The 17,261-nt window shown below is 41.3% G+C and overlaps 1 protein-coding gene across 2 annotated transcripts in view; it reads right to left on the bottom strand.

Annotated features, from left to right (window-relative positions):
- Positions 1–17,261, bottom strand: part of IL13RA1 (interleukin 13 receptor subunit alpha 1) — a 78,356-nt gene that overhangs the window by 48,950 nt on the left and 12,145 nt on the right. For both annotated transcript variants that reach the window (XM_061408401.1, XM_061408402.1), the window contains exons 3-5: positions 17,020–17,158; positions 15,645–15,765; positions 2,487–2,674 (exon numbers count right to left, since the gene is read on the bottom strand). In XM_061408401.1, the coding sequence (XP_061264385.1) occupies positions 2,487–2,674; positions 15,645–15,765; positions 17,020–17,158 (448 nt within the window). The remainder of the gene's footprint in view (positions 1–2,486; positions 2,675–15,644; positions 15,766–17,019; positions 17,159–17,261) is intronic.

Below are 17,261 nucleotides of genomic sequence, written 5' to 3'. Positions count from 1 at the left end.
AGGGATTGGACCTGGGTCCTCTGCAGTGGAAGCTCAGAGTCCCGATCACTGGACCAGAAGGAAAGTCCCTTGTAGGAAGCTTAAACTGCATAGTAAAATAGATCTAAGGAACATCTTCAGGCTGGCAGATGATGCAGATTCTGACCTGCATCTGGTTAGGGCATGGCTGGGGTATAATCTAGACATCTAGCTACAACAAGGGGGTGGGGTAAAGAAGTGCTTGGGTCCAGACGTGACTCTTCCTGATGGTACTGAGGGGCATCAGGTACAAGGGGTTCCCCCAGCCAGCGCTCATTTATGCCAATCAAAGACCACAATGAAAACATCAGCATAGTTTTGTCATAGATTACAACAGGAATGAAGGGCTTCTCATGTGGTGCAGTGGTAAAGAACCCACCTGCCAATGCAGGAGATGTAGGAGATGTGAGTTCGATCCCTGGGCTGGGAAGATCCCCTGGAGGAGGGCATGACAACCCACTCTAGAAAATCTCATGGACAGAGGAGCTTGGCAGGCTATAGTCCATAGGGTCACAAAGAGTCGGATATGACTGAGTGACTAAACAACAACAGGGATGAACTTGGAGGACATGATACTAATGAAATAAGTCCATTACAAAAGGACCAATACTGTATGATTCCACTTATAAGAGGCATCTAAAGCAGTCAAAGCCATAGAAACAGAAAGTAGGAAGGTGGTTACCAGGGGCCGGGGGAGGGAGAATTAGTATTTCATGGGCATGAAGTTTCAGTTTTACAAAGTGAGAGAGTTCTAGAGATCTACTGCACAACACTGTGAATATATTTAACACTACTGAACTGTACACTTGAAAATGGTTAAGATGGCATATTTAATGTTATATAATCATAACCATGATTTAAAAGAAAGTAAAAAGAGAAATTAGCCTGGTCAATTTAGTTTTTCAGGAGTCAATTATGCTTAAGACCAAGCAACAAAAGAGAGTGGACAATTAACAGAAAACAACTTCACAGCATCCTCTTCTGGCTAACAAGAATCTCCCATTCATCTCTTACAGCACCACTCATCTCTAGGTAGAAGAGCAGCAAAATGAGCTTTAAAAGGTCCATTGAGGACATGCTTCCAAGCAAGGGGGAGGAGAGAGAAGGGCTTTGCTTCAAATGATCCCATTTGGCAAGTTGCCTCAACATCACTCCCTGGCTTACAAATTAAGCTGCCTTGGGTGCACTATTAGAATTCACTTCCACGACTGTCTGAAAGGGCAGTAAATAGTGTTCTGCTCACAGACTTGGGAACCTTTGTCAATTCATGATTATTTGCTTGTAAATTTTCTGTGTACCACTTTAGCTAGAATCAGAGCTCCCTGTTGTGATACTACAGCAAATAAGTAAATATAATGTGGCTTCCCTGGTGACTCAGGCAGTAAAGAATCTGCCTGCAATGCAGGAGATCTGGGTTCGATTCCTGGGTTGGGAAGATCCCCTGGAGGAGGGCATGGCAACCCACTCCAGTATTCTTGCCTGGAGAATCCCCATGGACAGAGGAGCCTGGTGGGCTATGGTCCATGGGGTTGAAAAGAGTCAGACACGACTGAGTGACTAAGCACATATGACTCTGCTTTAGAGATATACAAAATGCCTTTACATATGTCACATCATTTGGACCTTACAACAATCCTCTGAGTTCCAGAGGGACTATGTACCCCCTTTTATAGATGAAGAGGAAATTAGAGTGTATATGCCATATCCAAAGTGACCTTAAGCAGGTATTTTGTTTTCAAGTTGAGGGCTCTTTGTAATGGGCCGAAACTCAGCTGCACTGGTTGTTCTCATTGATCCGTGCCTGGGTTACTCAAAATGTTAGACAGTTTGAATATCAATCCTGATCACTCCATCTCCAGTCTAAGCTTTTTTGTTGTTGTTAAACAAAGAGACAGATTATTCAGGAACTATATTAAATCACATTTATTCTGCAGCATCATCCTCTGGAGTGTAAGTAAAAGAGAATAGATCTTAAGAGTCAGAGAGGAACATCCCTGGTGCTCCAGTGGCTAAGACTCTATGTTCCCAATGCAGGGGGCCTGGGTTTGATCCCTGGTCAGGGAACCAGATCCCACATGCTGTAACTAAAGATCCCATCTGCCACAATGAACATCAAAGACTCCGCATGCCTCGACAAAGACCCAGTGAAGTCAAATAAATAACTAAACATTTAAAACTGTTAAAAAAGTCAGAGAACCTGAGCTCCAATCTCAGTTCTACAACTAACTGCTTGCTCTAAGGCTCAGCATATGCATAAGTAAATATGGATAAAGCATGTGGCATATATGCACAAGAAATATGAGAATTTACAAGCTTGCTACTTTAACAAGGAACAAAGAAAAATATACATAAATATAGTCCCTTTTTTCTGGGAAGATCTTCAAATCAAAATCATCATTTTTTTTATCATTCGTATTGATGACATAACACTTTCATCCACACTGTCATGGAGTACTTCTAAAACTTACCATGAGAAGTTAAAGGCACTATATTGAAGGATGGTCTGATTTTTCCTGCATTGTCCTTAACCATTACTTGGACGCTGTGCTGTTCAAAACTGGAATCCTTCACCTTAGTCAGATTAAAGGAACAAGCAATGTGTTGGCCTTCTCTGTAGATGTTTTCACACTGAAGAATTTTTCCCAGGCTGTTGTGCCTACAAGATAAAATGAGATAACCTTCTGCATTATTTTTTAACCACATATGCAAGAAACAAATACAGATGTCTGTTTGTTTTTAAATGATTAAAGATATCCATGAAAAGCCATATTTGCAATTTGGCAGGGTAGCTTTTTTTTTAAAGCCCTATTTTATAACATGGCTCCACTTCACACTTGAGGAAGAAATGAATGTTCCTTTTTCATGAATATTGTATTTTCAATAGCTATGGAAACCATAGGAGTCTTGACTCTCTTTCCTCTTCTGTATGGGAAACAGTACGAGGCCAGGAGGACAAATTTTATGTTTCCTGAAAATGCCTTATCTGCTCAATTCCAAGTTTCCCTAGTCCCTCTGTCTGCTCCTTCCTTGTTCTCTTGGCTTGTTCCTTTCCTTTCTTCTATTCTCACAGAATTCACACCCAGTCTTCAGCCCTCTGTGTATTCTTCTCTATTTCTTACTCCCTCATCCACTCGCCCATTTATCACTTCCACTCCTCAACTAGAATTTCTGCACTGAGGATTCCTAATCCTGACCTACTGCCTTGGAGCCAGTCCCAGATTTCTAACTGCTCCACTTTAGAGTTCCACTCTTGCCTCAAATTCAACAGCCAAGACAGATGTCCCCTCTTCTTGGACAAACTGCCTTTTTTTCTAACCATCCCAACTGCCATCAGCCAGAGCTCATTTTTCTCTGGGCTCCTTGATTAGATTAGAGCCTCTGAAATCATCCCTCCCCTCTTTTTTATATCTTATCACCAAATTTGGTTACTTCTTTCTTTGCAAACCCTCTGGAATTCTCTATGATATTCCTCTCACCCTATTTCATGCCCTAATCACTTGAGGCTTCATGTCTTCTCCAGATTGACCTATCTGACATTATTAGTGTCCTTTAAACACAATATTTACCTATCAGGGGGCAGACAGAATGAAAACCACAATCACAGAAAACTAACCAAACTGATCACATGGATCACAGCCTTGTCTAACTCAATGAAACTATGAGCCATGCCGTGTAGGGTCAACCAAGATGGATGGGTCACAGGTGGAGAGTTCTGACAAAATGTGGTCCACTGGAGAAGGGAATGGCAAACCACTTCAGTACTCTTGCCTTGAGACCCCATGAACAGTATGAAAAGGCAAAAAGATATGATACTGAAAGATGAATTTCCCAGGTCAGTAAATGTCCAATATGGCAAAGAGTGGAGAAATAGCTTCAGAAAGAATGAAGATATGGAGCCAAAGAGAAAACAAAGCCCAGTTGTGGATGTGACGGGTGAAGGAAGTAAAGTCCAATGCTGTAAAGAACAACACTGCATAGGAACCTGGATGTTAGATCCATGAATCAAGGTAAATTGGAAGTAGTCAAACAACAAGAGTGAACATCTACATACAAGGAGTCAGTGAACTACAACGGACCCAAACAGGCAAATTTAATTCAAATGACTATTATATCTACTACTGTGGGCAAGAATCCCTTAGAAGAAATGGAGTAGCCCTCACAGTCAACAAAAGATTCTGAAATGCAGTACTTGGATGCAATCCCAAAACAGCAAAATTATTTCTGTTCATTTCCAAGGCAAACCACTCAATTTCACAGTAATCCAAGTCTATACCCCAACCACTAATGACAAAGAAGCTGATGTTGAATGGTTCTATGATGACCTACAAGACCTTCTAGAACTAACACCCAAAAAAGATGTCCTTTTCATCATAGCGGAGTGGAATGCAAAAGTAGGAAGACAAGAGATACCTGGAGTAACAGGCAAGTTTGGCCTTGGAGTACAAAATGAAGCAAAGCAAAGGTTAACAGAGTTTTGCCAACAGAATCCACTTGTCATAGCAAACACTGTCTTCCAACAACACAAGAGACGACTCTGCACATGGACATCATCTTATGGTCCCTACCAAAATCAGATTGATTATATTCTATGCAGCCAAAGATGGAGAAGCTCTCTACAGTCAGTAAAAACAAGACCAGGAGCTGACTGTGGCTCAGATCATGAACTCCTTATTGCAAAATTAAGACTTAAACTGAAGAAAGTAGGGAAAAACCACTAGACCATTCAGGTATGAGCTAAATCAAATTGCTTATGATTATACAGCAGAAGTGACAAATAGATTCAAGGGATTAGATCTGATAGACAGAGTGCCGGAAGAACTATGGACAGAGGTTCATGACATTGTACAGGAGGCAGTGATCAAGACCATCCTGAGAAAAAGAAAGGCAAAATGGTTGTCTGAGGAGGCCATACAAATAGCTGAGAAAAGAAGAGAAGCTAAAGGCAAAGGAGAAGAGGAAAGATATACCCATTTGAATGCAGAGTTCCAAAGAATAGCAAGGAGAGATAAGAAAGCCTTCTTCAGTGATCAATGCAAAGAAATAGAGGAAAACAATAGAATGGGAAAGACTAGAGATCTCTTCAAGAAAATGAGAGATACCAAGGGAACATTTCATGCAAAGATGGTCACAGTAAAGGACAAAAATGATATGGACCTAACAGAAGCAGAAGATATTAAGAAGAGGTGGCAAGAATACATAGAAGAACTATACAAAAATGATCTTCATGACCCAGATAACCACAATGGTGTGATCACTCACCTAGAGCCAGACATCCTAGAATGTGAAGTCAAGTGGGCCTTAGTAAGCACCACTATGAACAAAGCTAGTGGAGGTGATGGAATTCCAGTTGAGTTATTTCAAATCCTAAAAGATGATGCTGTAAAAGTGCTACACTCTATATGCCAGCAAATTTGGAAAACTCAGCAGTGGCCACAGGACTGGAAAAAGTCAGTGTTCATTCCAATTCCAAAGAAAGGCAATGCCAAAGAATGCTCAACTACTGCACAACTGCACTCATTTCACACGCTAGCAAAGTAATGCTCAAAATTATTCAAGCCAGGCTTCAACAGAACATGAATCAAGAACTTCCAGATGTTCAAGCTGGATTTAGAAAAGGCAGAGGAACCAGAGATCAAATTGCAAACATCCCTTGGATCACTGAAAAAGCAAGAGACTTCCAGAAAAATCTACTTCTGCTTTATTGACTATGCCAAAGCCTTTGACTGTGTGGATCTAAACAAACCCTGGAAAATTCTTAAAGAGATGGGAATACCAGACCACCTGACTTGCCTCCTGAGAAATCTGTATGCAGGTCAAGAAGCAACAGTTAGAATTAGACATGGAACAATGGACTGGTTCCAAATTGGAAAAGAAACACCTCAAGGCTGTATATTGTCAGCCTGCTTATTTAACTGCTTTTTATTTATTTATTTTCCTGCTTATTTAACTTATATGCAGAGTACATCATGTGAAATGGTGGGCTAGATGAAGCATAAGCTGGAGTCAAGATTGCTGGGAGAAATATCAACCTCAGCTATGCAAATGACACCATCCTTATGGCAGAAAGTGAAGAGGAGCTAAAGAGCCTCTTTCAGTTCAGTCACTCAGTCAAGTCCGACTCTTTGCGACCCCATGAATCGCAGCATGCCAGGCCTCCCTGTCCATCACCAACTCCCAGAGTTCACTCAGACTCACGTCCATCGAGTCAGGGATGCCATCCAGCCATCTCATCCTCTGTCGTCCCCTTCTCCTCCTGCCCCCAATCCCTCCCAGCATCAGAGTCTTTTCCAATGAGTCAACTCTTGACATGAGGTGGCCAAAGTACTGGAGTTTCAGCTTTAGCATCATTCCTTCCAAAGAAATCCCAGGGCTGATCTCCTTCAGAATGGACTGGTTGGATCTCCTTGCAGTCCAAGGGACTCTCAAGAGTCTTCTCCAACACCACAGTTCAAAAGCATCAATTCTTCGGCGCTCAGCTTTCTTCACAGTCTAACTCTCACATCCATATATGACCACAGGAAAGACCATAGCCTTGACTAGATGGACCTTTGTTGGGAAAGTAATGTTTCTGCTTTTGAATATGCTATCTAGGTTGGTCATAACTTTCCTTCCAAGGAGTAAGCGTCTTTTAATTTCATGGCTGCAGTCACCATCTGCAGTGATTTTGGAGCCCAAAAATACAAAGTCTGACACTGTTTCCACTGTTTCCCCATCTATTTCCCATGAAGTGATGGGACTGGATGCCATGATCTTCGTTTTCTGAATGTTGAGCTTTAAGCCAACTTTTTCACTCTCCACTTTCACTTTCATCAAGAGGCTTTTTAGTTCCTCTTCACTTTCTGCCATAAGGGTGGTGTCATCTGCATATCTGAGGTTATTGATAGTTCTCCCGGCAATCTTGATTCCAGTTTGTGTTTCTTCCAGTCCAGTATTTCTCATGATGTACTCTGCATATAAGTTAAATAAGCAGGGTGACAATATACAGCCTTGACGGACTACTTTTCCTATTTGGAACCAGTCTGTTGTTCCATGTCGAGTTCTAACTGTTGCTTCCTGACCTGCATACAGATTTCTCAAGAGGCAGGTCAGGTGGTCTGGTATTCCCATCTCTTTCAGAATTTTCCACAGTTTATTGTGATCCATGAAAGTGAAAGAGGAGACTGAAAAAGCTAGCTTAAAACTCCACATTCAAAAAACAAAGATCATGGCATCTGGTCCCATCACTTCATGGCAAATAGATGGGGAAACAGTAGAAACAGTGAGAGACTTCTTGGGCTCCAAAATCACTGCAGATGGTGACTGCAGCCATGCAATTAAAATATGCTGCTCCTTGGAAGAAAAGCTATGACCAACCTATACAGCATATATACCAACCTATACAGCATATTAAAAAGCAGAGACATAACTTTGCCAACAAAGGGCCATCTAGTTAAAGCTATGGTTTTTCCCGTAGTCATGTATGGATGTGAGAGTTGGACCCTAAGGAAAGCTGAGCACCAAAGAATTGAAGCTTCTGAACTGTGGTGTTGGAGAAGACTCTTGAGAGTCCATTGGACTGCAAGGAGATCAAACCAGTCTATCCTAAAGGAAATCAATCATGAATATTCATTGGAAGGACTGATGCTGATGCTGAAGCTGAAGCTCCAATACTTTGGCCACCTGAAGCGAAGAACTGATTCATTGGAAAAGACCCTGATGCTGGGAAAGATTGAAGGCAGGAGGAAAAGTGGATGATAGAGGATGAGATGGTTGGATGGCATCACAGACTTGATGGACATGAGTTCAAGCAAACTCTGGGAGATGGTGAAGGATAGGGAAGCCTGACGTGCTAGATTCCATGCAGTTGCATAGAGCCGGACACGACTGAGTGGCTGACCTGAACTGAACCACTGCCAGATCAGTGTTCCATAGCATGAGGTCTTTCTAAGTGTCTTACTCTACTATGTGGCTCTAAATGCTGATATCTTCTTTCTTATTTCCAAAAACGTCTATGTAGACCTTTCCCCAGTAATCATCCAGCACAGTACAGGCAGACAGAATGTGCTCATTACACTTTTTGTCAAAGTTATCAAAGGATTCTCTTTTATAGTAACTAGAAGAATACACAGAGTAAAGCCTTACATCATTAGTCACAAGGGAGATGTGCAAACATTCTGCAGAAAAGGAAGACAATGTAGAAAATGAACTAAGAGGAAAGAGTCCCAAACCCTTGATTTGTTTACCTTAGAATCATCTGTGATCATTTGAAAAATGCAAGTCCCTCAACCCCTCTCCCAGAGAATCCTACTTAGAAGGTTTTGCCCAGGGACTAAGATAAGCATTTTGACAGCAATTCTCCAGGGGACTGTGCTACAAATCCAGTCTTATAAAAAGCAGATCTTTCCCATAAATACAGTCAATTGATCTTTGACAAAGGGGAAAAGGCAATACAATGGAGCACAAATAGTCTCTTCAACAAATGGTGCTGGAACAACTGGATATCCACATGTTAAAAAAAAAAAAAAGAATCTAGTCACAGACCTTATATTCTTCACAAAGCTAACCTCACAATGGATCACAGACCTAAATGTAAAGTGCAAAACTATAAGCCTCCTAGGAGATAACATAGGAGAAAACCTAGACAATCTTGGGTATGGTGATGACTTTTTAGATACAATATCCAAGGCATGATCTTTAAAAGAAATAATTGATAAGCTGAATTTCATTAAAATTAAAAACTTCTGCAAAAGATAATATCAAGAGAATAAGAAAAGAAGCCAAACACTGGAGGGGCGGGAGACAAAATGTATGCAAAAGACACATGTGATAAAGGGCTGTTAGCCAAAATATACAAAGAACTCATAAAACTGAACAATAAAGCAAAATACTCAACTAAAAAATGAGCCAAAGATCTTCACAGACATACAGATGACAAATAAGCACATATCATCGGAGAAATGCAAATGAAAGCAACAAGATACCACTACACACCAGTCAGAACGCCCATAATCCAGACATCGGCAATATCAAATGCTGATGAGGATGTGGAGCAACAAGAACTCTTGCTCATTGCTGGTGGAAATACAGAACGGTACAGGCACTTTGGAAGACAGTTTCTTACAAAACCAAACATGTTCCTACCATATGATTAGTAATTGTGCTCTCTGGTATTTACCAAAAGAAATTGAGACCTTATATCTACACAAAAACCAACATACAAAAGTTTAAAGCAGCTTTATTCATCATTGCCAAAGCTTGGAAGCAATCAAGATGTCCTTTAGTCACTAAATGGATACATAAACTGTAATACATCCAGACAGTGGAGTATTATTCAGCACCAAAAAGAAATGAACTATCAAGCCATGAAAAGATATGGAGGAATGTTACATGTGTATTATTAAGTGATAGAAGTCCATCTGAAAATGCTACATACTGTCTGATTCCAACCAGATGAAATCCTGGAAAAGACAAAACTAGGAGAATAAACAAATCAATGGTTGCCAGGGGTTGGAGTAGGGGAGAGATGAATTAGTGGAACGCAGAGGATTTTTAAGGCAATGAAAGTACTCTGTATGGTAATTATAACAATGGATATATGTCATACATTTGTCCAAACCCATAAAATGTAGAAGGCCAAGAGTGTACCCTAATAGAGACTATGTAGAATTCTGATGGTGGTGATGTATATCAATGTAGCTTCATCAATTGTAACAAATGTACTATTGGTGAGGGATGTTGATAATGGGGAAAGCTATTAATTGTAGGGGCAGTGGGTATATGGAAAATCTCTGTACCTTCCTCTCAATTTTGTTGTAAACCTAGAACTGCTATAAATAATGTCTTTTTAAAAAAACGAAAACAAACAAAAAAAATTTTTTTTAATTCAGATCTAATGTATTTACTTCTTCAAAGGCTGTTCAAAGAAATGCTTCAATATAGAAAGTGACCTTGTCCTTTAAGAGATAGTATATAAATTTTTTCTCCTAGTTGTTGGCCCCTGTGGTTCATGAATGAAAACAGTTTTTTAAAAACTAAGTTACAGCCATGACTAGTTTTTAGATCAGACAGGCCTGAAATGTTTTGCACACACACAGAAATAGAAACTGAAGAAACTTACGACATTATTGTTACATAACTAAAGAGAACTATGTAGAAAGTTAACGTTTTTCAATAATGAAAGGAACTCCTCTAATGAGTAACCTTTGAGATTCCTTTTTCATTGTACCCTGAGTATTTCACATATTCTCATGGAATCCAGATAAGAAATGTAAAAAAAATCTTTTGTTGTACTTCAGAAAAAAATAACAAAAGGGAAAATACTGATTTTGAAGAGAAAATTTTTGAAATCTTGTGAAAGATTAGATGATAACCTAAGATAGGAGGCATTTGAGTGCTTCCTGTTAAAAACCACACACTGAAATCCACACAATCACTCTGCTGACAGAAGGAGGAAATGGACAAATTAAAGACTATTTCCTGCACTGTAAAGATGATTAGTTTGTTAAGAAATTCCCTAAAATTCATTGGCTTGGCTAGTCTGTAGCTATTAAGGTCAGGCTCCCTTCAATGCCAGACTATCCCTGAAGGACTGGAAGTCATCACCCTGGGGCTTCAAAATGACTCCATCTTTTTCTGACTGGAGATTAGGGAAACAGTCTCTGGCAGTTTGTTTGAGGTGATTTTAAACTGGTACTTCAACCAATTCTGACTGTTTGATAATGAATGAGCCACGTGTCTTTCTTCTGTGGTTTAGATTGGAAAGGATCTCTCCAGGGGAGAGTGGGGAGGAACAGGTGTGGGCTAGGTGCCAATTCTGTGAGGTGGTAGAAGAGGTCAGCTCTGTGTACTGGCTGCATCCTCAAGGGAGTGGGGATGAATAATAAAAAACCATATAGCTAGCACGTATTGCATGCTATATGGGCTTCCCTGGTGGCTCATATGGTAAAGCATCTGCCTGCAGTGCGGGAGACCCGGGTTCGATCCCTGGGTTGGGAAGATCCCCTGGAGAAGGAAATGGCACCCCACTCCAGTACTCTTGCCTGGAAAATTCCATGGACTGAGGAGCCTGGTGGGCTACAGTCCATGGGGTCACAAAGAGTTGGACACGACTGAGCGACTTCACTTTCACTTTCATTGCATGGTTACTCTACAGATGTTAGCAATTAGGCCAACTCCAAACACTCTTCATATAACAGCCCTCAAAACATCCTTAAGAGGCAGCACTATTGTTACTACTCCCATTTCACAAATTACAAAACTGGGGCTGAGAGAGAAGTAACTTGCCCCAAATCACACTGCTAGTAAGAGAGTCAGTATTTGAACCCAAGCAGTATGGCTCCAGAAAAGAGAATAAGGTGGTAAGGGCAAAAGATACAGAATTTATACCAGCCTGTCCAATAAAATTTTCTGGGATTATGGAAATTTGTGCTGTTGGTACAGGAGCCACTAGCCATATGTGAAACTGGCTAGTAAAACTGAGCAACTTAAGTTTTAATTTGATTTAATTTTAATTAATTTGAATTAAAATGTAAACACAGTCATGTGTGACTAGTGGCTCTTGTATTGGACAGTACAGGTCTATGTTATAGGAAGAGTCCACGCTGATGACCGACTCTGGGAATGTGTATGACAAGAAGTGGTGTCCCTGCTGCATTCCCCCCACCTCTGGGTGCCAGCGAACCCCCTCTATCTTGGGATGGATGCCATCCCATGGTTGTAGCTTATCCCTGCACCAACCCCCTCTATCTTGGGATGGATGCCATCCCATGGTTGTAGCTTATCCCTGCACCACAGTATGAACTAAGGGCTGAAAGCCAGCCAACCAGCCCAAGCACCGTCTGCGGTCAGCTTTGGTAAGATGCTGCATCAGCCCTGAAGTTGAACACTTTGGTCCAGAGGAAGAAGAATGCCTTCTTATTTGCTTGGGCCAGTTTTTGATAATTTATTCATCCAGAGGGGATGCTAGTTTTGTAATCTGCACTAAGATTCATTTTGTGCTGGTATATGCCCCAAGGTGGGGCTTTCCAGGTGACTCAAGGGTAAAGAATCCATCTGCCAATGGAGGAAATGCAGGTTTGATTCTTGGATCGGGAAGATCCCCTGGAGGAGGAAATGGCAACCTACTCCAGTATTCTTGCCTAGAAAATTCCATGTACAGAGGAGCCTGGCAGGCTACAGTTGGTGGGGTCACAGGGAGTCAAACACAACTGAGTGACTGAGCACGACACACTACTATATATAAAACAGATAAGTAATGAGGACTCGCAGGAGATGTGGGTTTGATTTCTGGGTCTGGAAGTTCTCCTGGAGGAGGAAATGGCAACCCACTCCAGTATTCTTGCCTGGGAGAACCCCATGGGCAGAGAAGTCTGGTGGGCTACAGTCCATGGGGTTGCAAAAGAGTCAGACACACTGAGCCACTAAATAATAACACGTTCCAAGGCACTTCCCTAAATTTGTCTAATAAGAACTCCAAGGGCTAGGCTATCATCTGTCTCAGAGCTACCCTAATTTCTGTATTTAGGTTACTTTCCTGCACAGTCTGCTGTGGACTGAGATAAAGTTTTAAGACTTCTTCCCTTCCTTTCCCTGTCCCTGCTAAAGATAGATTCTTTGAAGGTTTTCCCTGTGATTTTACCAATAACAACTCTAGGAAAAGCAAGGGGAATTAATAGCATAATAAACTCAGGGATCCTAAGCCTATAGTAACGGCTCTTTCCAGACTTCACCAAAACATTACCAGGGCCAGGCTGCTTCTTTTAAGGCTTAGTTATTGGGGAGGCAGATCTACTCCATCCTTCTCTCTTTTTGTTCCTGAATTATAATGCTCCTGAGTTGCTTATCCTTGCCCCCTAAGTCCTCACCCCAATCCTGAATGTTGTCTAACTTTGGATACTACCAAACGTTCAAAAACCTATTCACAGAGCACCTCCCATGTGTCAGGCATGGGGTGTGGGGGAATAAGACACAGCCCCTGCTCTCAAGGGAGACGGTAGCCTGGAGAGGATGACCACTAAGTAAACAGGAAATGACATTGCAATGTGCTGAGTATTATGACACAGGAAAGTACAAGGTACTATGGTACATGACAACCGGGCACGTACCTAGGCTAGAGAGGTCAAGGAAGGCTTTCTGGAAGGGAAGAGGTGCCTGAGCTGAGATAAGGACAAGTTAGAAGCGTCCAGGTGAACAGGCAAGGCCTGGGCCACAAGGGCATGCAGAGTGATTCCACTATTCTGCCTGAATGTTGGGTCTGTATGCCACTCTTCTGTTTGAGTGTCTGAAGAGTGAGTTTGAGGAACTGAAAGAAGTTCAGTGTGGGTTGGGTGGTGGGTGCAGGATGACACTGAGGCGACAGAGCCAGTTAGGAGAGCGAGCATAAAAGGCTTTGTTGCTCCTGCTGATGAGTTTGGACTTTAGACTGTAGGCGCCAGGAACCACTGAAGGGCTTAAAGTAAAGGAGAAGCAACAGGTACCACCAGCAGGCAAGTGAAACTGCAGACCTCACATGAGAATGATCTGTACTGGGGAGTCAGGGGGACTCCAGACTGAACCACGTGAATTCAATGCTGTCTGCCTTCGCCTGCAGCGCCCCTCAACTTGCCTGGGAGCACCTCTGGGGACAGGGGAAGAGAGAGAATGCCAACCCCCAGGCCACTTGGGAGGTTTCTGTTCAAAAATTCATGTGATTTTTTGGTGTCCTATTCCATGATATAGCCACGAGGGTCGTCACGTACCAAAAATATTCATACTTTTCATCCAGTCCTTGGGCAAAATGGACATTCCAGGATAAAGGCCCTGTTCATCCTATAACTTCAGAAGTTCTGGATGTGGCCCTCCATACCCCACTCTCTCAGAAACAGTCTGAATGAATGACAGATGGGGGGACAAGGCCAGGTGCAGGGCACCCTGCCAACATCAGACCTCCTGCTTCCCTACCTGGAATCACATAAACGAAATACTCCCAGTCCTGAGACCATTCTGCCTCAGCGCCAGCCTCCAGCCTCAGAGACACTTCCCCATCTGGGCAGTCCACCCGTTCAGCAATGCCTCTCACCTCGCTCCACCACCATGCCAAGCTCCACCCTCACTCCTCACACGCCTGTCTGCACTTCTGCAAGCCTCCATCACGCACTCTTCTTTCTATATAAACTACCGTGTCCAGCGCTGTCACCTCTACAATGACGCTTCAGGAGTAAAAAGACGGGTTTCTTATTTCTGCTCACCATTCAGAGCTTTAGCCACTATGTATGCTCAGGTTTTACTAAATTCAGTTGATTAACCTGGTTCTTTCTTCCCTGTTCTGTTGTTAATAATCAATTCTAGGCTCCAAATGAAAGGAAATAATGAAAGATTAATTTAGAAATTTAACAAATTTTGTAGATACAGTCACACATAGGAAATACAAGTTATTCTCTGGGGCAGTAAACTACTTTTTAACTCTGGGAATGATATAATTTTCCTTTTGAAAGATAAAAACCAATCACTCATACATTGCTGGTGAGAATGTAAAACAATACAGTTACTCTAGAAAATAATTTGGTGGTTTTTTAATAAAACTAAATGTGTAATTACCATATGATCCAGCAATTATACCCTAAGGCATTTGTTCCAGAGAACTGAAAAGTGATATTCACATAAAAACCTGAACATGAATATTTATAACTGCTTTCTCATACTTGCAAAAAAATTGAAAATAACCGAGATATCCTTTAGTGAATAAAAGGTCAAACAAACTGATACATCCATATCATAGAACACCACACAGCAAGAAAAAGAAATGGACTATTGATATATACAACAGCTTGGATGGATCTCCAGAGTATTATGCAGAGACTGAAAAATATAGTCAGCCTCTGACAGTTATTAATATATTTTGTATGATTCTGTTCCTGTTACATTCTTTAAATGACAAAATTATAGATGGAGAACAGATGAGTGGTTGCCAGAGGTTAGAGACTTGGGGGAGAGGAGTGTGGGGAGAGGGGTGCAGGAAGGAGGTGGGTGTAGCTATAAAAGGGCAACTTGGGAGTGCCCTGGTGGTCCAGTGTCTAAGATTCCTCACTCTCAATGCAGGGGGCCTGGGTTCGATCCCTGGTCAGGGAACTAGACACACATACCACAACTACAGATCTATCATGTAGCCACTAAGACCAGGTGCAGCCAAACAGATTAACTGATTTTTAAAAATAAATAAAAGGACAATTAGAGGGATCCTTGTGGTAATGGAACTGTTCTACATCTTTGCATATGATAAAACTGCATAGAACTACACACAGATCCAAATGCCTGGACGGAACACTGGTGAAATTGGAATAAGGTCAGTGGACTGTACCAATGTCAATTTTCTGGTTTTAATACTGCACCATATATATGAGATGTTACCATTGAAAGCAACTGGGTGAAGGGTAGATGGGATCTCTTTGGATATTTTTTGCAACATACCAGTGGATCTATAATTATTTGTTAAGGTTTTTTTTTTTTTTTTTTTTTAATGAGACACCAAGAGCAGATGCATTTTTCATTAGAGCAAACTGTAGAAAGGAATAGGGTATTCTGTTTATGTTTTAACTAGGTTAGCTTCAAAGGTTCCCAATGCAATCACAGTCAGTCCCTCTGCAGTAAGTAAGTGTACAGTCCATACTCACCAGTAGTATAGAGTGTAGTTAGTGTCAGGACTTGTATTCCTTCCAGGGAGCCAAGTGCATTTCATGTACCTCAGGTTGTGCCAAATGCATTGGAGCTCAGTAACAGCAGACTCAGGATCACCTAGAACATCCAGCTAAGAGTTCACAACTGTCCTCGCCTTGTAGTGCCAGCTAGCCAATCACTCTGAGGGCTGGGCGTGATGAGGGTGCTTCAGGCTGCTTCTCCAGAAAGCTGACCCCTAACTTCTCAGTCCCATTTGACCCAGAAGGCACCCAGGAGGGAGAAAACCCAAATCTAATTTGCTCACAACTTTCTCTCTCATCTCCTCAGATTAAGAAGACATCTTTACTATTGAGGGACCCTAACTCTTGTACTCCTAACTGGAGAGAGAGTTTAAAGGTCAAACAATATTTCAATCATAGGAAATGACTAGGAAGTTTCCCAAATGAATGTGAAAACATAAACAACCATTATATCTACTTGTTGTTTAAAAAAATACATTTACTGAGTTATAATTTACCTTCTTGTCAATTGAGCAATACTGACACATCTTGTTTTAAAAATTAAACAAACATTCCTCTTGAGGCAATTTGGGGAAAGGTAAACAAAATATAACTCTTAGTCACTTCCTATTGCGTGTTATGGTGTTATGGTCTTAGGAGCCAGAAAATCTTATTGACCTGAAATCTCTACCTTTAGAAAGCCTTTTAAGTTACGATATAACATCTCTAAATTAAATGCCTTTGTTTAAAATTCAAACCTGCTATCTATCGTGATCTTTAAAAGGCTACTTTTTGCCATAATACAATTTTTTGTATCACCAACCACCTTTTGGTCATAATACAGTTTAGGCTTTACTCAGATTATTAAACTCCTCGGGAAATGAGAATAGGGGAGGTTAAGTTGTTATAAACCATGCTCCCAGCCTCTTACCCATACTGAATAATATTTTTGTTATTTTTTTAAGGCACTGGATCTAGGATCTGAAGATCTACAGCAACTCACTCAGTTTCCTTTTTCCTCATAAAATGAATCAGGATAATAATACACACCTTTGTCATTTCACAGAATAAGCTTAAGAAGCTCAATTCAGGGGAAAGGCATGTGTGCACGTGCATGTGTGCATGTGAGGGTGTGCCAGTGTGTATTACTTTCCAAATTAGTCGGTACTCTATAACTACCAGGCATGGTCATTCAAGTTGTCTGTGAGCATCTCACAGTTATCAGTGTGTTGTCATCATCTAGTACAAGTGCCTGACACTTATTAGACTCAAGTGTTTGAAAATGGAATGAATTAATGAACACTGAACATAAGCAGGTAGATAATTTGGATGTATTCTCTAAATGCCAAGAGATAGTGCTTTTGGTTGTTACCTTCAGGGGGCGAGATGCACTTTTCCACCAAAATGCTGGGCTTTTCACTTTCATTGGTGCTGCACTGGGACCCCACCTGCAGACAGATCCTCTCGTTCAGGGGCACTTCTTTTGAACGATGAGTTTCTGGAGCAATTTTCTAAGGTAAAGAAATGTAAAAGGTATTGCTGTAGCCAATGCACAGAAATACATTTATGTAATAAAACATTTGCATGCTGAAATGTGTAAAGAAAATGAAAAGT

The sequence above is a fragment of the Bos javanicus genome, chromosome X (genome assembly GCF_032452875.1).
Source record: "Bos javanicus breed banteng chromosome X, ARS-OSU_banteng_1.0, whole genome shotgun sequence".
Lineage (NCBI taxonomy): Eukaryota > Metazoa > Chordata > Mammalia > Artiodactyla > Bovidae > Bos > Bos javanicus.
Note: the sequence above shows the minus strand (reverse complement) of the source record. Positions and strands in the feature narration are given on the sequence as shown.